Source organism: Lingula anatina, chromosome 3, assembly GCF_051362555.1.
Source record: "Lingula anatina isolate TDL-2025a chromosome 3, LinAna3.0, whole genome shotgun sequence".
NCBI classification, from domain to species: Eukaryota; Metazoa; Brachiopoda; class Lingulata; order Lingulida; family Lingulidae; genus Lingula; species Lingula anatina.
The window spans coordinates 28850538-28877294 of NC_141769.1; the positions used below are offsets into that span (position 1 = coordinate 28850538).

The following is a 26757-nucleotide window of genomic DNA, read 5'->3' on the forward strand; positions in this document are numbered from 1 at the left end:
GATTGCGATTGATGCGGTGATTGCGGAAGTAATATTCTAAGATGGGCTAGGGGATTTTGCCAATAGAGGGCTTCGTGTGAAAACTAGTTATTTTTCATACCACTTGGTGCGCTGTATTCCCATTCACAAAATGATGACGTAGACATATTAAGCTGAAAATAGCGGTAAACTTGACAGCAAAGAAGGTCCTATTTGAATATATTATATGATATTTACGTGTTTGAATAATGCATATTATAAATTTTAAAGCTATCAAGATGTTTCCAAGATCTTTAAGAGAAAATGAATTATTTGGTCATGTGAGGTAGAAACATAATCATTTACTATTCTTTTTACAGGTGTTTCATTCCATGTGAGCCTTCATGTAATGTTCAGGATTGTATATGATGGAGACATGACTTATTTTTTGTAAGGTTACCCATATTATCTTTGAATAGGTAACTGAATATGCTTTAAAAAAACTTTTTTTTGCCTATATATATAATATTTCTTTTGACTTATTTTTTTCCTTTCCATTATGTCTCAAAGGACATTGTTTTTTGTGGTTGGTGTTATAAATTAAACCTCAAATAATACAATGAAAAAATTGAATTTTATTTTAACCACCTTTAAATGTGCTGGCACTTTTAAAAATACATTGATATATATGTAATAGTTTTTTAAAAAAGGTTTCCTTATTTATGTTAAAAAAATAATTCTCAATACTTTTCTTTTTCTACAATTTCTTTTTTTTTTTTTTTTTCGTACAGGTATAGGTTTGGTGGCATTTAGTTTGTATAATTGTTTTTTATCCCAAATGGCAATGTATGAATAGAATAATTTGAATTAAATTCCACTTGCTTTTAATTTTAATTTTTTGTCTGTGTTAGTGATATAAAAAGACCTGAGAATGTTATGTGACAGAGTTTGCATTAGATGAGGACACGTACTATGCTGTCTTGGTAAGTATTCAATCCATTATATGGGACTCTCTTAGATTTAGATTTTGGATTTGGGTTGTTTTTACTAAATTGAATGAAGGCAGTTTATCTCTGCAATAACTGTAACTCTGCTATAAGATATGCTTGACATAAGGCAATAACAAATCTATATAATTTTAAAATAATCCTGTTTTAATAAAAGAAATCGCTACATTTGTTTGTGTATTAAAATAAGTTAAAAGACATAATTTGGAGAATTTTAGTATTCTGTATTAGATCTGATATTTGACTTATTCTCCACCCAACACCAATTTTTGTATTTTGTTAAACATGAAGACATATTGAACTGACTAGGACTTATTATTTTTTTCACTTGTGTCTATTGTGCTTAGAATTGTGGAAGAAAGGAGGGTAAATTCACCTATGTCAATTCCCTTGGAGATACTGACCAAGAAAAGGACATTATCACAAGAAACTGGGGGTAGTTGAATATTAAAACAGTCTTGTCATGTAAAAAATGTTATATATTGTATTGTATTAATAATTGGTTTACAGGGGTGGATGCAGAGATATTTTCTGAGTCTTCCAAATTATCTTTGTCGATCCATCTTCCATTTTTGACCGTCTTCCAAAGGAAAAAAGTAAATACCCACCAATGTAAGCTCGGACCTTCTTCCAGAAGACCCTGAAGACAGTCTAAATCTTTCATCTGCCCCTGTGTTTATATAAATTATGTTAATTATATGTGCAAGGTGCAGACAATTCAATATTATGATTGGGTTAATAGGTATAATTTTTCTTGTAATGTATTTTCAGCAACTTCTCCAGAAGAAAAAAAAGGGTGCCAGTTTGTCACCATTGAACATGAAAAACAACTAAATGGCTACACTTGTCGGCTGTGGTGTACACATGTGAGTTATGCTACCTAGGAAGCACACATTTCAATATAAGTTCTAAACTTGTACACCTCTAAAGAGTCCCCAAGGGGATTGTAGGCCAATGAAATAATTTTTAGATTTAAATTTTATTACTTAGCTCCCAAGCAAGGATTAAACATAATTCAATATGACCAGACCATGTACATAAACACAGAGCAAAAATATAAACGCCCAATGTGAATTTATTAACATTTTATGAACAGCACAGACAGTTACCCGTAATGTATTGAACATCAAAATCACTTTTGTGTAGACATATTTGTATATATATATATATACATTAAACCATTGTGTAGGGATTTTCCTTTTTTCCTGGTATATTAATAGAATCATTATTAATTTTTATTCAGGCAGTGCAGTACCTGTTGGAATATGGCTTGGGCAAATTAACAAAGATGTGCCATCCAGACTTTTTAATGGGCTAAATGTAGCCATTCTGGTTTTAAGAAATATTGGTATGAATATGGAATTTAATTTTGTTAAAAAAATGATAATGAGAATTATGATATTTATTTATTTATTAAGTAAAAGTTGGATGTTAGATTTAAAATACAAAAAATGTAATTCTAGCTTGTATTCATATTTATTTTCAATAATGTATTAATATTTAAATTTATGAATTTAATGCGTTTGATTGCTTTAAAGTTTTTTATGCCCTGAAAAAGCCTTTAAGGATCTCTCAGTTTTTGACACTTAAAATTCCTGGACTCTTGTAGCTTCCAAAATAGATGGGGTCATGTTTTCCCACCTGTCTGTCTGGAAATGTCACTGTGTTGTCCCTTTGGTTTGATGTTTAATGCTAATAACTAATATAGTATCTTTTTCTTGATTTTCAGTTGTTGCAGACAAAAGCCACTTCAAAATAATACCTATCGGCATAAGAGCAGATTAATTTTGTCATAATGCAACACTTGTGACAGTTTTTTTTTAAATTATACAAGTGCAAAAGGGAATCTTAACTGGCCCAGTGAATATAACTGTGACATGCCGTTATTTAATGCAAAAACAATAATGGATCCAGAATAATTCTGTAAGAGACCACTACTACCAAATCCTGGAAATAATTTTACTATTATATACTGTCATATATATATATATATATATATATATATATAAAGAATATTGAATCAAACTTTTGCATTAACTGTGGGGGGTCCATTACATTTTTTTATTGTTACTATTTCTATAAGGTGCAGATGGGATGCTGTGTTGAAAATGTTGTCTGGGTGATTGACTTGTTAAAGAGTCATGTGCACTGAATTAGGGGTATAATATGTACTGTACATTATTTATGTCCTTATTTTTATATAATTGTGGGAAAATCATTTTTAGATCTGAACAAAACAAGTGAAGTAATGAAAATATTGATATACATGAATACAGTTAAATTGTTATTTAAAATAAAATTAATTTTGGGTGGTTCGCAACATTTTTTTCACTTCCAAACCCAAGGTCTCTTTATTACCTGCAGTAAACACACCTTATGCAGTTTATCTAAGAGAAATCAATATACTTGTGCAACAGTAACTTAAAATGGTTAACCTACTGATTGTTGTAAAATATATATTAAAAGATGAGGCTCTCCTCTTATCTTATTTTAAATGAATGTACATTGTACTGTGTACTAGTAAAGACAAGTGTGAATTTTATTTTAAGAATAGATCACATTAAATGATAAAATGTTGACCAAATATTTATATAATTTTGTTTATTTACAAGAAAAAGTATTCTACCCAAGAGAACAAATAAGTTCAGATGCTTCCCCCAACTCTGAAGAGATTATCAGAGGTTAGTCATCTGTGAAGGTCACATGGTTAAGTGGCAAGCACAGATTCCAGAATAATTGCAAGAACCACCATTTTGGTAGTAAAATTGAATTTATTATATTTCTCTGAGTTGTTTACAAAGTATTCTAAGTGAAATATGAATCTCCTATATAAATGTGTGTATGTAAATAAGTATGTATGCAATATATTCCCTAATTGAGATTTATTAAACTCCCTTTTATCAACTGCATCTTTTTCTTTATAATTTTTTTAAACCACTTTTTTCTGTGGGTGACATGGTAATGCTAAAAGTACTATAAGTTTTATGAGAATAAATATATTTTTATAATACACTTTTTCAGTTTTTTGCAATTTTTTAGTAACCAAAGACATTGGTTAAAAGTGGGAATTCCTGTGCAAAACTCTCGACCCAATATGTCTCACAGGTTTAAACTCAGTAGATTATATATCATGCAAAGCTCAGTAAAATAAAAAATACACAGTGAATAAAATATTCACTTCTACGACTTCAGTTACAAGATTCCTAACAGGAAAAAGAAACAAAAAAATTGAATTAATAAAGAACGAAGGAGTGTTTAATCAAAAAATATCCATAATCCATCCACAAATGTCTTTCATATCGAAACTGTAAATTTATATATATATTTTCTTTTAACATTTGTCTTGGTAAGAATGGATTAATTAAATTGTTAAATTATACTTTGTTGGTGGCAATAAATTGGAAAAATAACAGTTATTTTTTTTATATACAGCATTTGCTTTTATTCTTCCTGGGCTAGCATTAAATTCACAAATCGGGGCCAAGAAGCAAGTTATAGGTTTACCATTATAAACTATATATACGTAGGACAAATCCCACTTTTCTCAACATAGGATTGATACTACTACTTAGAAATAATCCATGCATGTCAGGGGTGGATCCAGGATTATTTGAAGGGGGATCTGGCTTTTTTGGAATGACAGGTTGCAGATGCAAAGCTTGTGGGGAACCCCCTTAAGACCATCCCGGGGCCCCACATAACATAAAATAACTTTTTATGATATAACCCTCAGGGTTTGGGCTCGATGGGCTCACAACTTTGGATAACGCTATCTGCAATACTGCTACAGAGATTCCCAGATTCCTCGTCTTAAATTCTGCACTCGGAAAAGAATGAAACGACTTCATGTTGTAACTTCAACAGAATATATTTTAATTACTACACTAAAAGTTACATGATACAAGTATGACTTCTCTACTCCTCCTCTAGCTATTACTCTCAACATACTACTCTCCTCTACTACCTATTCTACCCCTAACCCCCTATATTAAAATTTACAGGGTTTTTATGCTAAACTTTATCATCCATCACCTAGCTTAGAAACTGATTGGTTACTTCATACGCAAGGCCACCTTCGTCCAGGTGGGCATTCCTAATAAGACCCTGTAATCTAGTTTTAACAGATTACTGGCTTCGGAACAAAGGACATAAAAATTTGAACTGCAAGGTGTGAAGCATTATCTGAACAACTTGTACAACTTGGCTACAACTTGGCTTCCCATGTCTGAATTTTATGTAACAATGGCTTCCTCTGATTGAGTTAATGCAACATCATGTAGGAAAGTTTTCAAAGTACTAATTACACTTTTTTTCTATATTATGGTTCCTGACAAGCTGACCCTCGTTCCACCTCTATAGGGCGAACAGTGCTATTTATTTTAAAAGAGACCAATGCATTGGTGTGATTTTTTGCAGAAATCGAAAGGGGGGTCAAGACCCCTCCCCCACACGCACCCCCCCCCCCCCCCCATCCACCACTACATGTTATTCATTAGAAATCGATTAATAAAGTGTAATTATAATCTGTTTAATTTCAATTATCCGTAGATTAATTATCTATGCTCTAAGATGTAATTGACAATTTCAGCTGCAAAAGAGTGAGAGGGTACTAATTACCCTCAACAATTCTCAATTGGTAGTTTATACAGTATACTCGGCTGATAATGCTGATTGTTTTGCTCATTTATAAATAATATAATACACATTTTATGTTATTCATAATGATGTGAGCCCCCCCCCCCCCCCACCTTCTTCAGTTGCCAAAGTCGACACCCTGAAACATGTTATCTGTATTAAACATTCATTTTTAAATAATCACGTGAAAATGCTTGTAATTTCATTGTAAATAATAATAAACGCAGGGTCTACGTTAATTTACATAGTGCATACAGTATATATCTGTTCCTTCCAACGCGCTGTTTCAACTCATGAGTTATTCTGTTCTCATATTACATGTACAATTCCTTAAAACAACACACACAAGAAAACACGTAAACATAATGGTATATTTTAATTGTGACTTGCTGTTAAGTACATAATATCCCTATTTTCTTCATATATTTTCTTGAGCAGTACGTAATTATCCCTATTTTCTTCATATATTTTCTTGAGCTTAAAAGGGTCATACGCCGTCATCATTTTGTGAATGGGAATACAGCGCACCAAGTGGTATGTAAAATAACTAGTATTCACACGAAGCCCTCTATTGGCAAAATCCCCTAGCCCATCTTAGAATATTACTTCCGGTGATTGCTTTGGCCAAGGAAGTAGATATCTATTGGCTTTTCTCAGTGTAAGGCCTTACTCGTCGACTGGCGGTAGGCCTATATGAAGCAGAGTAAGGCTATATAAACTGAAAAATAATTGCTGCGTTTCATAAGTTAAGCTTGCTGCAGTTTTCGGTCTTACAAAAAACATGCCAAGTAGGCCTTCCGCGCGGTTACCAGGACAAAAAAGTTACGAAGACAAAAAAAGTGAGGCAAATGTTAAAGCTATCAGCAAGCACGTATAGGCCTATAGTAAGGTTGCTGGGAGTCGGTATTAACCGGGAAAAGAAGGCCTATTTATGAAAATGATTTTATCTAAATAAGAAAAAAATTAACAAAATCTTTTGTAAAATTCTAATTCGTTGGTATATTCCCCTTTTCTTTCGGTGAATCAAACTCTTTTGTAATAAACGATTACAGTGATAGTCCAATGCAACTTTTATCTGATCTGAAAAAAAAGGAAAAAAAAAACACGTACATGCATGCAATGGCTCAAATTACTGGAAAAGGAAAAGCTTGATGTTAACATTGGTCCGTGGCCACCAAACAAAAGTTGGTCGAAATTTAACTTGACACCAATTTAAGTCTACTTTGACAAGAGATGAATGAATAGAATTATATAGCATGTTTTGAATCTACAATTACTCATGCGCATTTTTTCCGCATCGAAATTGATCAAATGTTTGTTATAAAGTAAGGACTAACTTTGATAAAAAAATATTGTGACCCCCCCCCCCCCCCCAAGCATACACACACACACACACACACACACACACACACACACACACGCACACACACACACGCCTTGGTCACTGATCTTAGTCATTAATTGCCCAAAAACATAATAAAGCATCTCGAGTTTCTTTATAAAAACCTTGTCAAAACCTTGTTTAAACCGTCTTAAAAGCCCATCTGCTCTCCCATCCAGGATCTTTGTCTCGAATTTTAAATCAATGAAAATTTTGTTTCAAGAGAAAGGAAACAACTGGTTTATTTCTATATATATATTCATATAATTTTACTTTTCAGTTAATGTAACCCATACGGTTTTTATTTCAAAACATTAAGTATAAATGTTTAACAATACCAGATGCTAACTTTTGTTTTTAAGAGGAATGTATATTGTAACAATGACACCACATAAAGTTGGTGATAAAAGAAACGTAAACCAAAAATAAAATTGATCAATCTACTTGATAAGATTAGTATATAAACCGAATAAATAAAACTTTATGGAATTAATTATGGTGATTAGCAATTAAACGATGAAAATAATTTTAAAATATATAGTATAGGCCTACTTATGTTAAATTATTGTAGCTGACAGATTAATCCACGACGTCATGTTTTGTGCATAATAACTATATATATCTTTTGATAACCAACCTTCTAGTTTTTCAATAAATAAAGTATCTTTTCAGCAGCAAAATAATTTAGTATATGTGGCGTTGGTAGGGCTAACGCCATATATAACCCCTATGCTGGGAGCTGCAGGTTTGTACTCCCGTGTTCGATCATCTTCTCGAACACGTCGGAAAACTCCGCCATCCACCCGGCGTTATTGGCTGCGAACTCCTCTACAATGTCCTTGGTAGCGGCATAGGGGCACAGGGCTGGGTTCGTAGGGCAAGTCAGGGTCTGGCCTGTAGTGGCATCTGGGCTGATATCCCTGTACAGAACCATGTCGCTGTTCAACATCATGTGCCCGCGTCCACTTGCGTCGTCTCCGTCCCATTGGTAAAGGGTTCCTCTTTGCAAACTCGTCTGACTCCAGCTAACACCACCCCCATCAGCCAGCTTAACGAAGTAGTCGTTATCAAAGGAGTCTTTCCTAGGAACCCACCTGCCCCGGAATCCAGAGTTTTCTCGGTGAGCTTCCCCAAGGGTGTGGGCCCCCAACAGAGCCACCGTTTCTCGAGACGTGAAGCCAAATTCACTGGCGAAGAACTGCAGCGTCTTTGTCAGGTTGGCGATACTGGAGGGAAAACTCCTCGCGGCGACTGTAGCTGGGTTACAGTCTGTCCTGCCGTAGCGGAAAGTGACGCTAGGGGTTGGATTGACATATTATGTCTTATTATGAGTTGCTACTCCAATATTTAGACGTGTGCTAAATGCCCTAGCTAAGCAATACTTGCAATGCTACTTAAATCATCATATTTACTTGCCATAACCATTTTCATTTCAGTGAATGCACTAATCATAGCGTTCATTAATTTTGTCGTGAAAACCATTGAAACTGCTTTTGCTTCAATATTTGATGTATCATCAGGTTGATAATAATAATTGTAATTAGGGCTGGAGTCAGATACATCGCAATTCATCACTTTTAATTCACTTTATCACAATTAACGGTTTTATAGAATCTCATCTTTTAGAATTAGCTCGTTTTATGCTTCTATTGATGTAAATAATAATCCAAATTTTTTGTTTGTAAATGCTTTACTTTAACCACTGTAAAGAAACAAATATTCCATTCCTGAATTTTGGTTCAGTTCTGAGCATAATTTAAGAAAGGTGCAAACAGACATGCCAAAATAAGTTCTGGTAATGCAGGAGCATATGCTGTGATGAATCATAAAAGCAGTGGTCAAGTTTTAAACTAGAAATTTTTTAAGTTAACAAGTACTTCTGTTAAGAAAATCTTATATTATGATTGAAATTGTACAGAATGTTTAAGGTGCAGATAATGTATGTAATTAAATAATATTTCAAACTTCAAAGTGTTTGTTTCTGTTGAGGTTGAGAGAACTAAGAATTCTAATATTTGTCAACAATGAACATGCAGTTGTAGCAGACCAGTTCATGTGTGTACCCCAATACTATCTGTGATGGACCAGGGAAGAAAAATCTGACATTATTTGCTTGCAAACATTTCTTAAAAACTTCAAAAATGAGCATATACTGTCTACACTCCTTTAGAATATAATAAGTCTCATGGTTGAAAATGCATTCTTATTACTTGAGAGTGCACCACTCATCCCTCCACCCCCCCCCCCCACCCCCATCAACTCTTTTCACAGTAACGACAATGTCTGACCAAATGGCTTGATGACCAGCGTAAACATCTGACCAACCAAAATAAAAGCTTTCAATCGGTTATAGTTTATTTTACCATATTTATCTAAGAACAATCTGTACATTCTGCAAACACCTTGGTGGGACACAAAATATATAAATAAATAAACAAAACAATAGATGGGCAACAGGCAGGGGAACTTGATCTCAACACATAGCGTAGACCACCCCCTTCTCTTTATCCAACAAACATATGCCATTCATTTCAAATATGTTGATGACTAACAGGGTGGCAGGAAGCATGGGCTGGTATCTTAGGGTACATTCCCAGAGATTTAGATCGATCCAGAGATTTAGATTTAGATCTACCTAACTCCTTCGGGGTTCACGCTAAATTGCAGTCAGCCGAGCTTGCACCATAGTTAATTAACCCCTTACAGCTTTCAGAAGGCGGGACAGACGCTTAAGCCGGCTAAGCTGACAGTAATCTAGTGAGACTCCCCACAGAGATAGATCGATCTAAAATCTATGGGAATGGGGTCTTAGAGATGCTGCAAAGGTATTCTCAAACTATTGATATACCCTGAATTTAGCAAGGTACTGTATCTAGACACACAGAGACAGGCGTGGAGATGACAGACGTGAGTTTCTAGTTAATTCTGACTCTCAGGATAGAGTAACATGAACAAAGACACCGTTTCAATATAGTTTTGCTATTTCAAAGAGAAACAAATAGAGTGGGTAAAACTTGTGGTATGGGAATAACTCTGCCTGAACCTTTCAAGTACAAATTCATTTACACAGACTAATGGCATGGCTTTGCTGGGACTCCGAAAGAAACCATGTAAAATGCGTTACTTTTACGTAAAACAAAACAAGCTTGTTTATTTTCTGAGAGAAATTAAAATCTGATATATCAGTTGCTTCTGATTATGTTAAAATGTCTCCTGTTATGCCATACAAGATTTTTACATTTTTACATACAATGATTCCAACAGCTCTGGGTATCAAGAAAGAACCATGACAAACAACTATGATTTATGTGTACCTTCAAATATACTCAAAAACAAACAATTCCTTTTATGTCTAATATTTCATGTACTACTACAAGTATCACATTTAAACACAGCAAGCCCTCAGTCAGTTATATATATATATATATATATATATATATATATTGCCATTCCCTCCTAAGCCTGCCACAATAACACTAAGGAATAAATAGGTATGAGTTCCGCCACAGATTCTCTGTCACCTGCTGGGTAAAATATGGGACATGATTTCCACTGTCAAACTTGAGAACATTGCTTCCACTTAATTCTGAACATTCTTTCTTATTGTTAGCAGACTTTCATCCCTAAAAAATAAATAATAAAAAAAAAAGACATCTATTAAATTTAATTAAATTAAATTGTATTAAATTAAATTAAATACAATTTTCTTATATATAAAAGTACTATAAAGATTAACTGACTGACATGTTTCCATAAAGACTGATAAACCCATCTTTTACAACGCCTTATATACTGGGCTTTTACCATTCCCTCAATTCTTCCAATCAAGTATACATCAAGTGTTAAGTTAACACATCATCCAGCCTGACAGGGATGGTGCTGCTGCACACAATTTTTACTTTTACTTTTCAACACAATACATATCATCTCAGTCTAGCATCCAATTCTCTGTCAACACTGGGGAATACTGACTAAAACTGCTGGATATACCATGCTGATTGCCTTTACTAGTCTGGCCTCTCTCTGCTTGGGTTGGGGCCTGTCTTGTGTGACCTCGTGCTCTTCTCTGTCGGAGTGTTTTATGTTGACCTTGGTAAGAGTGTCGTACATTCCAGTGTGGGTCAGACTGAAAAAGAGGCACTGTCTTATTCAGAGCACTCTGTGATGTAAAAAAAGAAAAAAGGGCTCAACTCTTACTTCCTTAAAACTATATATTTCAACTGTAGAAAGTATATGTAATTTGAAATTTAAAAAAAAAAAAAAGAAAAAATCATCCCAAATTTTATCGTTTCCACAGACATCTTTCCATTAAACATAAACTCATGGTGCTCCTCATCAGAAGTAACTCTTCATTTGGCCTTATACAAATTAAGAATACCACCCACTTGCAAGTACACTTACCTTCCCCCAACCACCCAAACTAACCCCCCCACCCCCACTCCCTCTAAGAGCTCCATACTCACACTTCCTCCATCTCCAGCTGTTCCTCGTCCTCCTCTGTTGGCACTTGTAGGTATGGGTTGTTATCAGCTGGCTGGAACTTGTAGCCAGTGATCACAAAGAAGATGAATGTGGCCAACTCAATGAACAACTCTGAGAACCATGAGTAATGGAATGGTACTAAGATCTTAAAACAGAGAGGAAACATATTAAAATCAATCACCATGGAAAATTTCTTTCTGACACCAACTCATGACTAAAAATACAACCACTGCCATAATTGTGAAAATCAACAGATATGTATTGTTGGCAAAAGTAAAACAGTCTACATATCGGGCATTTATAATAACTTGAAATGTCATAATAATTTGAAAGTAACCAGCAAAGTACAAGTCCACCAGACCCCAAAGTTCAGAGTGTTACTGTTTAGAGATGAGAACCTCCCACTGGGTAAAACTCCTTTTTATACCCATTTTCATAAAACAATTTGCCTTAAAATTCCAAAGACTGCCATATATGTAAAATCATACTATTTCTAACTTTTAACCAAATAACAGCTACCTGAAGAAGTGAACTCTTACCTTTAATAGATATGCAACTATCCTGGTGGAATAAATATAACAGACAACCTGAAAGGTAGAATTAAGTGATAAATCAGCATAAAAATTAAATATAAATATTTAAATATAAATAGTTGTAACATCAGTAATAATATGTAAAAACCAAACGTAAAATTTTCAACCTCTAATTTCTCTAAATATAACTTGCATGGGAAGAGCTTTTCACGGTTGAATACCTGACTAAATTACAGTAAATTGTCAACTAGCTAATCCTGGATGGGTATACTCACAATAATGTAAAAATGCCTAAATAATTTAAGTTTATTTAAATTCGTGGCTGCTTTTCCATCAGTCTGTGAGGCATCATACAGATGACAAATATTCGTGACTGCTTTTCTATCAGTCTGTGAGGCATCATGCAGATGACGAATTGACCTAGAAATGAAATGTGAGCGTCTTTTAAAAGGTGCACACAGAGACCATGTGATCCATATCATGTGTGATTTTAAAAATTGTATTGTATTACAAAACATGGAGAGAGAGAGAGAGAGAGAGAGATCAACTTACCATACTACAGGGAAAAGTATGGCTCCACAACACAGTAAGTCCCCTATGATGAGTATCTTATTCCAATAAGAGTACACTTGAGAGCCCTCCTCAGTTTCTTCTAATATAATCTGTGCCACATTAGTCAAAACCTGAAACACAGACCAGTATATCTCCATATAGTAAAAAGCATGACTTCATTTATGGAAAATGATGACTGTACAATACTGAGCATAGTTAAAGAGACAGTAGGAGGGAATTTTTTTTGTCTTGGAAATCAGAATTTTCTTATTAGATAGCCTATACCATTGGATTTATCATCTTTTTCTCGTGACATAATCAGTACCCCCTGCTCATATTTGTTTCTTTCATTTTTTTGTGTGTGAAGCTCTAAAGAATAAGATATACATCCTATCAGTTAAAGAAAAAAAATAGATTTCTGAAATGTAAATTAAGAGTCCACCAGAGTTTGGGGTTTGATATTGGTGACATTGAAAACAGCACTAAAAATTGTTAAGGACCCTTGGAAAACCCCTGCAGGTTGTAGACTTAATCCTCTCCTATCATTATGCAAACCACAAGCAGAGTATCACAAGCAGAGTATAAAAGTAAGACTATGTAACAAGTAATTAAAAATTTGCTCACCTGTAAAGAAATTGCCACCAGAATAATTTTTTTGTCTCTGTCTGACAACATATGTTTGACAAAATCCCAGCCTGCGCCTATCAGAGCAATCACAGTGAACAGAAAGACACCTTTCAATCTGAAAAGAAAACAAATACTGGTAGATTGTTTACAAAAAATAATATATAAATGTTCCTGTAATCTCTATTACATTTTTATTAAAAAAAATTATTTTGTAATACCAGTCTGTGATACATAAGAGTGATGCTACTTGCCTTTTGGGCAATCAGGGTCTAAAAGTTTAATTGCTGGTAGTATCTATAATTATATTAACTTTTTTACTAGCTCAGTGTCTCTTTGGCTAGGCAATTGTCTTGGGCTAGTGCCTAGTGGTGCTGAGTGTAAAACAATCGTACAGAGTTCCTGTATGTACAAGTTCAATGTTACTTACAGGTGTGTGATGTAGTACAATACAGCCCAAGCCTCTTCGTGGTAACCAAGTTTACCAATAAAATGGTAGTTAATCTGAAAGAATAGTGTTTAATCAGTACAAAATAAAAAAACATGAATATAAGTGAGTCATTTGCAATGGTATGCATTTCATGTCAATTACTTATTGCCAATCTGATGGCCTTATATGACTGGATATAAAATTACACTGATTCTTTTGGTCATTTCACATAAATTTCTACAGAGAATATCTTAAAAGATGAACTGCAATAGCATTCAGACACTCTGACCTATAAGAAAGTAACTTATTTTCTGGGGCTAATTTATATTAAACATATATATATGCATCATATTGTGTTCCTTTATAAATGACACAGTTACAGTTTCTGATAAAGACAAAGATACCGTCCACTCATGTCTACCTACAGCATGGAACAGGAAAGAGACAGATTTGACAGTCATGATGGCAAACATCAGGTAATGGATCTTGTACACTTCACTCCTGCAAAACAAAGCAGTGCATCTTTTTAATAATTAACAAATATAACTCAAACATTCAATACAAACACTTGTCTTACCAGCAATAGATAAATTGACATAAAAGGGAATAAAACAAATTAGTATAAAAAATATGTATTGTTCATCACCAGCATACATATAAATCAAATATTGAATACTGAAATTTATTATAGAAACAAATCAATATAACAGACATATATGAAGAAAAATTAGTAAAATAAATATAATATCTTGGTATAACAAATCATAAAGGGATGATTGTAGTAAGGAAAATAATCTTCAGAAACAGAGAGCAAGCTACATGAAGTTGTGTTGTCATATTCTACATAAAATGCAGAATCCTTGATAAAAGCCCGTGTTCTACTTACTTGGACTTCCTGAGCATGTAGAGCCACACAAAGCTGGTCAATAGGTACAACACACAGAATGAGAAGTAGAGAGTAGGAAGTGGCACATTCCCAACTGACAGGAAACTATCCGGGTTCCTCTCCACAATATGAAGCTGAAAAAGAATAGCTAGTTTTAGTTTTAACTAATTAGATTTTAATACATCTAATGGCTGCAGGGAGGGGGTCACAGATTGGGGCACCCTTAAGAAAGCTGATCCTCGGTTCCAGTCCTTACATTAAATTTTTTTCATGAATCCCCTCTTGTCAAATCCAAATTTTGGTGGTGATTGAATGTAATTTGCCTCACTATCAAATGTTGGATGGGTCTATTTACTACAACACATGCCTTTCTGTGTAACCAAGTGGCACATTTCCAACTGTAAAACCTCATAAATAGCTGTCCAAATGTGACCTGCGTGGTAAAATTCAGTGACACACACTGATGAAAGTCTGATAAAGGGGGGCATGTGGAGGTTGAAAAACATAGAAGATGGAACGCATCATATATGAAGCTCAGGGTATGTAATTCAAGCTTCTTAAATTTTTGGAAATTTTCACCATTGTTTTTTCAGTGATTTATAAAAAGTGTATTGTGCTCCATATGGCATTTTATTCATCTAACTAACCGTCAAATTGATCGCAGCTTTGTCTTCATCATTAGTGTTAGGACAGCTGTGGAAGTACAAGTTATACGGTCCCTCTTCTTCAGGGTTATGGATTTCAACACGGAACTGGAATAAATATGAACAAAATGTGGTAAAATGAATTCTCAAATATAACGAAATATATGTCTTTGTCTTGAAATACAATTCTCAGTTTCATCAGACTTATTATTTTCCACCCATGTTATTCACAAAACTATGTATTGCCAAAAAAAAAATTATTTATAAGTAGAAGATAAATTCTTTTAAAAATGCAATACTTACAGAAGCCTGCCAAATCATTTCTCCTTTCTCATTCTCTATTTCATTCAAAGGTATTGAGTTGATCAGTTTAGCTGCTGTCTCAGCAGTGCTCTCACTTGTGTCATTGCTGGCTTCTGTTACACTGGGAGCTTCAGTGGCTGCCTGAAAGTTTGATATTAATACAGTTAGCATCCATCCATGAAGAAAATATTCTTGGTAGTGGAAATGAAGCAATGTATTTCATTAGTGAAATTACACAAAAATGAAACTTGAAGTGCATTTTGATAATTATTATATATTATATAACAGTCACTGATATTATAACTCCAAGAGTTACAGGACTGAATTTGGACTATAATCTTGAACATTATACTTGGTGAAGATACTTAGGCTAGATGCTACTGCCTTGCTTTGAGTGGGAGCAGGGGTTGTGGTGGGTGAGGGACTTGGGGTTATCAATACTTTCTTGGTAGTTGGGGTGGATTTAACAAGAGCATGTTTTGTTGTTCCAGTAACTGTCTTGGTGTCATTACCAACTCTGTCAGGGAACTTTGTCGTTCCTTAATTGTGCTTCTACCTTTCTTCTTTTTCTGCTGTGAGAACCTGTGGGTGTAGTCACCCCTGGGGAAGACTCCCCTGGGGAGGACCCCCCTGGAGAGGAGGATGCCCCTGGAGAAGTCACCTTGATGTTCAACTTCTGTACATCCGTACCAACTCTTTGTATGGTGATTCTGAAAATGAAATAAAAATTTTATAAAACTTATCTAATAAAATGGCTCTAACATGCCCATTTATTTTAATTCTACCTAGAAGTGGAAAAGGGGAATCCTGATTCCAAGCCTCCAGGACTGTTAATTATCACTTGTGACTGAAATGAAAAGACTGACAGTACAATGTACCTGCTATGCTCCTTTAAAACCATGTGCTTACTACTAAAACAAAATAAGTTAGGTCTACCAAATAAGTTAAGTCTACCAAACTTGTCTAGAGTTACCACTCCTTAATCAACTTAAATCAACTTTGCCTGGCTTTATATTCAAAGTTTAAAAACTGAAACCAACCTTCTGTTATCCAAGTCAAATTTGAAGAAGGTGACGGCCACATTCTTGTCCTCTTTATCTGTGCTATCCATTAGTATACAAGCTGTTTGCTCTTGTTTTTCCTGAAAACATGAATTATTATCATTTTATCACAAACAGAGAAGGCATATAAATTTTCCTATATTTACAGTATTATTAATAAATTGGACTTTGATTTTGAACATTATACTTGCTTATACTTATGAATATAGTCAATTGGAAATTTAGGAGGTTTGATGTATAGCTAATGACATTTTCATATTGAAAAAAAAAAGAAAATCTAAACTGTTCCACTGATATTTCAGTGTAAGTATTGTTATCATTTAAGCACGTCCCCATTTGTGATAACCACAAGTTTTTTAAAACACCCGTAAATGACAGCCTCATGAGCTGATATATACAATGCCCCTGCCAAATTTCAATTATAGATGTATGTATCAGGGTTTCCCCATAAAATGCCATTAAAAAGATTCCATCTGTCATGCAAGAAATACCACAGAGTGCCCTATAGGGTGCATTCCCATAGATTTTAGATCAATCTATCCCCATGTGGAGTCTCTCTAGATTACTGTCAGATAATCCAGCTTAAATGTCCATCCTGCCTACTACAAGCTGTAGGGGGGTAATTAACTTCCATGCGCGGTCGGCTGACTGCAATTTAGCGTTAACCCCCAGGGAGTTATGTCGATCTAGTAAGACCGATCTTAATCTCTGGGAATGCCCTAATATATGTGTTAACTTACCCAGTAACTGGAGATACCACTGCTGCTACTTTTATCCAGGATAAAGCCAAACTGAAATACAAAGTAAGTTTGAGTGTTCATGGCATTTTTTTGGGTATCCAGGTCAACTTAATCAATAACTATGATAAATTACTCAAGAACACAGAATGTATTTATTTGATTTCAAAATTACGTAGGAAAAAAATTTTAAGCTTTTTTCTTTGAAAATTGTTCCACATATCAAGTATGTAAGACACCTACAACAGCAAAAAATATTACATGATATTCTATCAGTCCTATGATTTAGGAAACAACGCTAGTTCTTACTGTTCCTTCCTGCAGCTTCAAGGAGCTGTCCATCCTGTAGGTGAAGGTGGTCATGTTGACGTCGAGGTAGCCACCTTGCAGGAACTCAAAAGTGCTGGACACAAACTGAGCTCTCTTGTCATTCTGAAACAACAGTTTATTTACAGCAAAATACCACAGGTAACTGGGCAACACATGTGGCAGTTGGGGTATTAAATATTAAGTTTGAGTAAAAAAGGAGAATTCAATTTTACACTTTGGTAAGAGGAAATTTCACTTGTTTTAAAATTTGTTTTCTTTCTTTTTTTTTCAAATGGCTCAATTAATTGATATCAAAGTTTTTATTGTGATGACTTTCAGAGACCCCCTCTGATAGAGAACATTCTGGTACTATTGTAGTATACCCCCCCCCCCCCCCCACCCTGTAAAATTTCTGTAACTTTCACTTTTCAAACAGTTTTTTACATTTTCTTGTTCAGCAATGTCAAAGCTGTTGAAATATAATGCTTTTGTAGTTACCTGTGGTCTTTTTATTAGTTTTAATTACGTTTAATACAGCCCATTGAAATACAAAGTGAGAATCTACAATTCACCCGCAGTCATTAACTAAGTTAATTTTATGTGAACAAGTATAGCAATAAATTTCACAGAAGAAGTCGAAGTATACAATGTATCAACCTTATGTTCACATAAAATTACCTTAGAGTTAGCCAACGAAAACGCGGCAAGCTATTGACTGCGAGTGCATTGTAGATTTTCACATAGTATTTCACTGGACTGGATTAAACGTGATTAAAACTAATAAAAATACCACAGGTAATTATAAAAGCATTTTATTTTAACAGCTTTGACACAGATGAACAAGAAAATGTAAAAAACTGTTTGAAAAGTGAAAGTTACAGAAAGTTACAGGGTGGGGGGGGGGGGGGGGAGGGGTATACTACAAAAGTACCAACATTCTAACAGAAAACTGACTCGCTTCATTTACTTTGCTCAATTGTATCAACCAGTTCTACAGGTAAAGGCTATATTTACAACAAATTAGGTGCAATCAATGAAAATTCAAGAGCGTTAAAATTGATTAACTGTAAAACTTTAACCTGAAAACTTTGTTAAACGAAAGAGGAAATACAGATATATGCCCATGTTGAAAACTGAATTAATAAGTATTATAATTGCAAGCTGTCAAATAATTCTTAATTCCTTTTCTTCTCAAGAGTTTATGTACTTTTTTTCTTTTTCTCTTGAACTGATCATAACAAAATGACTCATATGTAGTGGCGCCGACCCCGGAACCGGTAGTGGGGTCGGCCCATGCGCAGCGAGCGCCCCCTCTCTCGACGTCAGCGTCACACTGTAGCAGTAGAGAAAACCTTTAGGTAAGCATATCTTCCCCGATCGTGTGTTTAAGTTGCACATCGGCACAATATTGGTGGCAGCGGTGCTGGTAACAACCTAAGGCAACTTTTGGTGTAATTTCTTGAGCTCGCACGCAGTTATTGCCATAATAATAGCGTTTTTAGCGGAGCTCGAAATTCGTCTGCTAAAGTACACACTAACGCACGTATCGATCCCAACTTTTATCTTTCTTTCTATAAATAACTTAATTAAATCTCTTTCTGTCTTTTTGTGTATTATTTTGGTGTTTTGTACGTCTGCATTGTTTATTTTCTTTTCCAGCTGGTTTTATTTCCGCACATTTTAATAAAATACAATATTTTAATCTGTGTGGGTGTTTTTATGAGTTATTCTTCATAATAAAGTATTATACAATACTTTTATCTGTGTGTGTAGTTATTATTTTTCATTTCTATATCATGTGGGATCAGGGGGAAAGGAGTGAGTTCGGTGAGACGCGCGTGTCCGGCCCGTCGTTCTCCCTGCCTGCCGTGTCGGCTGTGCAGGTGAATTTCGCGAGCGAGGAGGAGCTCGCAGCGATTCCCGGAGTTGGGGCGAGGCTGGCGAGAGCCCTCGTGGCAGTGCGAGAGAATGCGGGGAACATCACGCGCTCCGTGTTGGAAACTTTGTGCCGTCGCACGTTCACGGCAGTCGAGCTGGAGGGGATTGATTTTGCTCCTAACTCCAGCTTTCAGGACGCGGAGGGCGACGATGCAGGCCCCGCGTCTGGCATCAAAACAGAGGTTTCTCCACCGCGGAGCAGTAGCGACTGGGCGCCCCTTTTACAACCCAATGTTGCAACAGCTAAACCAATAGTTGCTACGTCGTTGGCGCCCCCGGTGGTGCCTGCCGGAGGTGCACCGGCCCCGAAGCCGTTGTTGCTGACCCCGGCGGCGTTTACCGTGGGACGGCCAGATCAGGGGCGAAAAACATCGCAGCCTATTTTTAGCCCACCTGAGAGCGTATCGTCGGAGTTATGTAGCTCAGAAGGCCCCAGGGGTCCAGACAGTCCGGTGGTAACACCTAAGACGGGCAGGGCGCGTGACCCCCTACGGTCACTGCCTAAATCACTTAACTACGACGGGAGTTCGAACTGGGAATCGTTCGAACTAAAGTTTACGCGTTTCGTCCAGTCTCATGACTGGACTGAGGAGGAGCGGTTGGATGGGCTGATATGGTGCCTCAATGGCAAAGCCCTTGACTTCTTTCGGCTAATCCACACTCAGGGTGTGGTTTCGTACCTGGCCCTGCTTCGGAGGATGAAGGAGCGGTTCGGGGATGTCGATGCCCCGGTGTCGACCCAGACGCGATTTCAGCAGGCGTCACAGTTAGCCGGGGAGTCCCTGGAGGAGTGGGCAGACAGGGTTATTACCCTGGGCTGCAAGGCGTTTACGCGGTTGCCGGATGAGTTCGTCTCCCGGCAAAACGTGTACAATTTTTGCCAGGGCCTCTGGGATAGAGAAGCAGGTCAAGAGGTGTGCCTCCGCGAGCCGGCGTCTATTCAAGACGCAATACGATTAGTGCGCAAATTTCAACAGGTGCACGCGGCTTTCGGAGAAAAGAGGGATAAAAAGCGCCTCCCCGTCAGAAATGATGAACAGGATCCTCGAGTATGTGCGGCTGCAGCGCCAAGCGCTAGCGCCCCGACATCGGTGGATTTTACTAAAGCTCTGAAAGAGTTGGAGGAGCGACTGACGAAGTCTCTCCAGTCGGGCAACGGCCGTCGGTATCAGGCCAAAAATAGGTCGATGGCTTGTTATAACTGCGGCGAAGTTGGCCATTTTAGAAACAACTGCCCAAAGAAGGCGTTAAACAAGAACGGGTCGGGGAAGTAGGAGGTCGCTCCCCGAGCCCGCAGTTGGCTGGGACCTTAGGTAATGGGCATGAACGGGGCAGTATAATTGTATGCCAGGTACGATCAGCGTCGCAGTACGCGGTGCCAGTCCAGGTCGGTAACGTCTCTGTTCGAGCGGTGGTAGATACAGCCGCTCAGGTCACCATTATTTCCGATAATGTGTATCGCGCTCTCAGTAGAAAACCGAGGCGGGTCAGAGACGTTAATCTGCTTACAGCCGGACGTGAAATGGCAATGTCGGCATTCATCGCCGGTCCCGTTAAGCTAAGGATCGGTCATAAATGGTATAGCGAAAATGCGTACGTCGCTCCCATAGAACACGATATGCTCTTAGGATTCGACATGCTGCGGGACTTAGGTCAAGCGGTACTCGACATGAGTAAGGGTATGTTATATTTTGATGGGATGCGGATAATGCTGGACGTGGACTCTGATGAGGGGGTCCACGTGGCTCGGGTGAAAGTCGCCCAGCGGCGCGTCATTCCGCCCCATTCAGCGGTATAGATCTCATGCACTATGGACAAGGAAATGAGAGATTACGTAATTGAGCCTCTGGCACAGGATAAATTCCTTGTGCCGAGCGTTCTCCGCAGTGAATTCTCCGACCCCGTTGTCTGCGTGATCAACCCCTCGGACAGGTTTCGCCTCCTTCGTAAGGGGTGTGAAATAGGGAGGGCGGTCACAGTTGAAAGCGTTCTTGAGGACGCTGAGGAGTGCAACGAAGTCAGTGCCGCTGTTTGTCAAGTGGAGGTCTCCAGTGACTGTGATGAGTGCCTGGTGATTCCAGAGCACCTCTAGTCGCTGTATGAGAGCTCATGTACGCATTTAAGCGAGCCACAGTGCCAACAGTTGGCTCAAATTCTAGTCGACTTCCAAGACGTCTTTGCAAAAGACGAGTTTGACTTTGGTAATTTTACCGAGATCGAGCACCGTATTGACACGGGGGACGCTCGGCCAGTCAAACAGCGAATGCGCAGGACGCCTGCGTGTTTTGCCGAGGAGGAAGAGGGGCATCTGAAAAAGATGCTAAAGGCGGGGGTAATACAAGAGTCGACCTCTGACTGGGCATCGGCACCCGTGCTGATTAGAAAACGCGACGGTTCAGTGCGTTATTGCATTGACTATAGAGCGCTCAATGAGGTGACTGTTAAGGATGTATACCCCCTACCTCTGGTCGATGACTGCCTAGACACGCTGGCAGGTAGTGTCTGGTTTTCAAAGTTAGATGCCAATTCCGCCTATTTTCAGTTAAAGATCCGGGAGGAGGATCGCAAAAAGACTGCGTTCATAACGCGATATGGTCTTTTTGAACATGTGCGTATGGGTTTCGGCCTATGCGGGGCTCCCGCGACATTCGCTAGAGCTATTAATTTGGTCCTCCGGGGGTTGAAATGGAAAACAGTTCTTGCCTTCCTAGACGACATCCTCGTGTTGGGGAGGAGTTTTGAGGATCACATGTCCAATCTCAGGGACGCTTTGGCCCGGTTTCGCCAGTACAGGCTGAAACTGAAACCAAAGAAGTGTGTCTTCTTCCAGAAGGAAGTAGAGTTCCTCGGCAGACGAGTGAGCTCGGACAGCTTGTCCATGTCTGAGAATGATATTGCGGTCGTGCGTGATTGGCCAACTCCCACGTGTGCCTATTAATACGATTGAAATAGCTATCTAAAAGTTAGCACAAACTCCAGTGATCTCTGTCAGGATTTTCTCTTTTTATTTTTGCTTTTGATTTTATTTTGATAAAACGTGAATTTTACGAAATATATATGGACCTTCCAATTTCAGTATTAATAACTTCAAAAATAAAAGGTCAATCCAAAAACCAAGACTCAGTCGACTAGATATTATACTGAAACAGAGACACATCAAATTTCATGTCAATCTGACAGTTACAGAATGAGATATGGGTATTGAAGTTTAGACTATGTTATCAATCTTCAAAGCTGAGAAATCGCTCCTAAACCATTTTGCTCAGGTAATTGGGCTATTTAAGCAAAATAATTGCACCTCCACCTTACCTGTTATCATCTTGTTGATCGGGAAGGTCTATACACCATTACGTGTTAAAATTGGGTTGTTTGTTTCTATCTAGATGCCAGAAAATCTTACTTTTGTACGCAAACTTATTCGTACCACGAAAGCCGCTCTTCCCTGAGAAATGATTGACAGCTAAGTAGGTCTACCTTCTCTCGTTTCACTGACGTAATTAATCATAATTGTGCCTGACGCAGTAGGAGTCTGTGCACTGCCTAGGAAGTGTCTAAGGAAGCGCTTACAAACAAAAAGAGGATTACTTGGTGTGCCAGCAGAGGAAATTTGCCACCCGTCGTGCGTGGACGCCGCTCTACACACCAAGACACGAAAATTGAGAAAGCAAAGCAAGATTTACTCCGAGAAATGGCCGAATGTGGGTACGCATATGCCATGATGCCACAGAGTGCCAAGACCGTAATATGCGAATTTGAAAATGTTTTGGGTGGCAATATTACTTAAAAACTTGCTTGCTATTACAATCTTTATTGTGCATAAAATGATTGCCTAACGATTTTTTTCTGACAACCCCAGACGTTGTACGAATACTCAGCAGTTCAAGTGTGATCTCGAGTCTTTACCTAGACGTGATTTAGACTCTATAGTAGAAAATTTAATATATCGTACACTCTCTTTCAAAATTCTCTTGTTTTCCTCGCTCATCCGTTTTCTCACGACTTTCTTTCTTCCCATGACTGTTTATATAACTGTGTTCTGCTTAGCTGACGTAAGACTTATGAGCTGCCAGGGCACGCGTAACAGCTTAAGAAGTTAGACAACCATTCTTGCCCCGCCCCCCATAGTAACGGTGCTTGACAACGGAGGCGGAGCCTAAAGCCTGCCACCCGTACCAGTCAGGACAGGTAGAAAAACTCGTCCAAATGTATATTTTTAGTCCGTGTTTCACAAATATAACTTAATTGAGTATTAGATACAAAATTGATTATTTCTAACGTATAAAAAACTAAAAATCGAGTTTTAGACGTATTTTTAATATCCTAGACCCCTTAAGAAAGCTCTGACTGAGTCCCCAGTTCTGGCGTTGCCTAACCTGGAAGATCAGTTCATCCTGGATACTGATGCCTCGGATCACGCTATTGGGGCAGAGTTGATCCAGGTACAGGGTGGCAAAGAGCGAGTGGTAGCTTATGGAAGCTACGCCCTCACGAAGGAGCAGAAAAGATACTGCGTGACACGCAGGGAGCTCCTGGCGGTAGTCAGATTCACCAGACAATTCCGCCATAATTTGCTGGGCAAACCTTTTATAGTAAGATCAGATCATTCTAGTCTGAGGTGGTTGTTGCACTTCTGTGAGCCACAGGGGCAACTGGCGAGATGGCTGGAGGAGCTATCTCAGTACAATATGGTACTGCAGTACCGTGCGGGTCGTGAGCACTGTAATGCTGACGCATTGTCGAGAATGCCCTGCGGGGAGCAGACATGCTCAGCTGACCGAGCGGGAGCACGACTGGAAGAGTTGCCAGTGGTTACGTCTGGGGACACAGATGGGGACACTGCATTGTCGATAACCCCCCTTGGGGGACAGGCATGCTCTGGTCTCCATGCTGGTGTAAGGCCAGAAGAGTTGCCATGTGGAGGGTGCAAGTACTGCACCAAGGCCCACGAGAGTTGGCACTCATTCTTCCAGGAGGTGGACGAGGTTGTTCCCTTGGGGAACATGGGTTCACAGTCAAGGGTTCCTTCACTGATCACGACGGGAAGGTCAGGGCTGTTAGAGAGGTCTGTCAGGGACCTCTGGGTAACGTCCATGGGGAAGAGGAAGGAAGTGAGGAGTTATCCACCTATGTGGATGAGACCCAGCTTTTTGGTGAGGTGCTACCTGTAGATGGTTCAGAGTGTGTGGGGAAATTGATCGATGCATTGGATATCATTCCCTGGGGTCATGAAACTAGCGAGGATACTCCTAGTGTAAACATGGTAGGCACCCGGAGCTCTAGTTATAGTGGTAATCAGGGTGGGTCGGGTCCAATACCCTCATCTGCTGAAAATGGACAACTCCGTACGAGTTGGGGGTACAGCGTTGAGGATTTAAAGGCGGCCCAGTCCAAAGACACGGACCTCACCTTTGTGCTGCAATGGTTAGAGGATGGGTCTGTACCAGATTCCTCAGCTTTGTTTAGAGCTAGACCCGCTGCTAAGCACTACTGGCTGAATAAGGAATTATTGGTCCAAATAGATGGGGTGCTGTATCGCACAGACCCTAACTCAGAAGATAAATTCTTGGTGCTTCCAAAGAGCATGACAGAGCAAGCGATAGCCTTACACCATGACTTGCCCTCTGCTGGACACCAAGGGGTGGCCCGTACCACGGAATGAGTTAAAGAGAAGTTCTTCTGGTATGGCCTCAGTCGTGATGTGTCCAGGTATGTGGTCGGTTGTCCTCTGTGTAACCAGAACAAAAAGACAACACGACAAGGCAAATGTGCTCTGACAGAATTTCAGGCAGGAGCCCCCATGGAGCGGGTCCACCTAGACTTCCTGGCCCCCCTGCCAAAGACAGCTCAGGGGAATGAATATGTGTTGATGATTGTGGATCAGTTCACAAAATGGGTGGAGTGCATTCCCGTCCCATCACAATCAGCACAAGAAACTGCACAAGCAGCAGTGAACCATTTCTTCTCTCGGTTTGGAACCCCCATGGAGATCCTCACAGACCAGGGGAGAAACTTCGAGTCTAGGTTGTTCGCTGAACTGTGCAAAGTCCTTGAAATTCACAAGACCCGGACTACCCCTTACAGGCTGTCAGCGAATGGGCAGGTAGAGCGCTACAACCGCACCCTCATGGATGCTGTACGGTGTTTTGTTGGCAAATCCCAGAAGCAGTGGGACGTACATCTGCAACAGATTGCTGGTGCCCTGCGATCATCTGTTAATCGTATGACTGGGTTCTCTGCCAACATGATGATGCTGGGTAGGGAGGTTAACACGCCTGCAAGTCTAATGTTCCCCCTGAAGGCGAGCCAACCACAATCACCTGAGGCATATGTGAATGAATTGGAGTCCACTCTCCAGAGAGCACATGAGACAGCTCGGATGGTCATGAAGGCCACTTCTAACCGCATGAAAAGGGACCATGATCTGCGTCTGCTGGAACGCGCGTATCAGGTGGGGGACCCTGTGTACATCCTGGACACTGCTGTATTAAAAGGCAAGTGTAAAAAGCTATCTCCTCAATGGAGAGGCCCCGGGATTATTGTTGGAAAGCTTTCTGGAGCGGTTTTCCGCATAAAGGTACGTAATTCAGTGTTTGTTACAAATCACGACCGCCTTAAACCATGTCGTGACCGAGTTCTTCCCCGCTGGCTGCAGAAGATCAGAGACAGCCCCAGTGACATAGCCCAGTCAGCTAGGGGTGATGACAGGGTGTACTGTTTCTGTAGAAAACAGTGGCAGCAGCGCAACACGTTTGTCACTATGCTCTACGCGGAAGCAGCTGGAGGTTGAATTAGTTGAATTAGTCTGAATCGTTCTTCTATCTGCAGTGTTAAACTATACGTTTAAATTCATATCACACAAATAAATCATTTACCTTTATCGTCAGTGTGTGATTCCTGCACCTACTTTCGTCAAATATGACAAGACCAAGAAAAATTATCCGCAAAATATATTTTGTCAGCCTTTGATCGGCCATCTTTGAAATGTAGTAGAGAGCGACGCGCGTGAAGCTTTGATAAGCATACTTCTTCGTGATGTTCAATGAATAAGCACGCGGCTAAGCCCTATGATTGCGATTGATGCGGTGATTGCTTTGGCCAAGGAAGTAGATATCTATTGGCTTTTCTCAGTGTAAGGCCTTACTCGTCGACTGGCGGTAGGCCTATATGAAGCAGAGTAAGGCTATATAAACTGAAAAATAATTGCTGCGTTTCATAAGTTAAGCTTGCTGCAGTTTTCGGTCTTACAAAAAACATGCCAAGTAGGCCTACCGCGCGGT

General features: G+C 38.7%; 3 protein-coding genes and 1 long non-coding RNA gene across 10 annotated transcripts; 2 read left to right on the forward strand and 2 right to left on the reverse strand.

The window, feature by feature from the left end:
• The first annotated feature begins 19 nt into the window (after window positions 1-19).
• Window positions 20-3977, forward strand: LOC106165130 (uncharacterized). 6 transcript variants are annotated; one of them, XR_015333401.1, is made up of 7 exons: window positions 20-185; window positions 339-437; window positions 870-941; window positions 1313-1401; window positions 1737-1831; window positions 2209-2313; window positions 2695-3977. It is a non-coding gene; the product is annotated as an uncharacterized LOC106165130 (long non-coding RNA). The 6 variants fall into 6 exon arrangements; XR_015333404.1 differs by having other exon boundaries at window positions 339-408; XR_015333402.1 differs by having other exon boundaries at window positions 20-164.
• A 3731-nt stretch (window positions 3978-7708) lies between these two features.
• On the reverse strand, window positions 7709-8734 carry LOC112042737 (putative ascorbate peroxidase). Its single transcript, XM_087008769.1, has 2 exons — window positions 8676-8734; window positions 7709-8276 (listed from the first exon to the last, which is right to left on the reverse strand). Exons 1-2 carry the CDS (start codon window positions 8732-8734, stop codon window positions 7709-7711), a joined length of 627 nt encoding a protein of 208 aa, XP_086864895.1.
• Window positions 8735-9318: 584 nt separating this feature from the next.
• On the reverse strand, window positions 9319-26513 carry LOC106174994 (protein GPR107-like). Of its 2 annotated transcripts, none has more exons than XM_087008176.1 (17): window positions 26353-26513; window positions 17543-17665; window positions 17237-17287; window positions 16476-16576; window positions 15992-16145; window positions 15436-15576; window positions 15136-15240; window positions 14489-14622; window positions 14028-14103; window positions 13603-13676; window positions 13173-13290; window positions 12549-12679; window positions 12272-12416; window positions 12003-12050; window positions 11445-11608; window positions 10972-11107; window positions 9319-10604 (listed from the first exon to the last, which is right to left on the reverse strand). In XM_087008176.1, exons 1-17 carry the CDS (start codon window positions 26452-26454, stop codon window positions 10599-10601), a joined length of 1809 nt encoding a protein of 602 aa, XP_086864302.1. In that variant the 5' UTR covers window positions 26455-26513; the 3' UTR covers window positions 9319-10598. The 2 variants fall into 2 exon arrangements, with proteins under 2 accessions (XP_086864302.1, XP_086864301.1); XM_087008175.1 differs by having other exon boundaries at window positions 10954-11107.
• Window positions 19339-20754, forward strand: LOC106175329 (uncharacterized). The gene has a single exon (XM_013557270.2). It carries the CDS (start codon window positions 19339-19341, stop codon window positions 20752-20754), a length of 1416 nt encoding a protein of 471 aa, XP_013412724.2.
• Window positions 26514-26757: the final 244 nt, after the last annotated feature.

Bases quoted from the DNA above. Each gene is read 5' to 3' on its own strand.
- LOC106174994 (XM_087008175.1), bottom strand. From the start codon at position 26,454: ATGGCCGATCAAAGGCTGACAAAATATATTTTGCGGATAATTTTTCTT. The intron at 13,291-13,602 runs GTAAGTAACATT...TTTTCTTTTCAG, and splicing joins TTGTACTACATCACACACCT to ATTGAAAGGTGTCTTTCTGT. The intron at 12,680-13,172 runs GTGAGCAAATTT...TCTGTGTTTCAG, and splicing joins TGGTGGCAATTTCTTTACAG to GTTTTGACTAATGTGGCACA.
- LOC112042737 (XM_087008769.1), bottom strand. From the start codon at position 8,734: ATGCTCAGAACTGAACCAAAATTCAGGAATGGAATATTTGTTTCTTTA. The intron at 8,277-8,675 runs GTAAAGCATTTA...TCCAACCCCTAG, and splicing joins GTTTCTTTACAGTGGTTAAA to CGTCACTTTCCGCTACGGCA.
- LOC106175329 (XM_013557270.2), top strand. From the start codon at position 19,339: ATGTGGGATCAGGGGGAAAGGAGTGAGTTCGGTGAGACGCGCGTGTCC.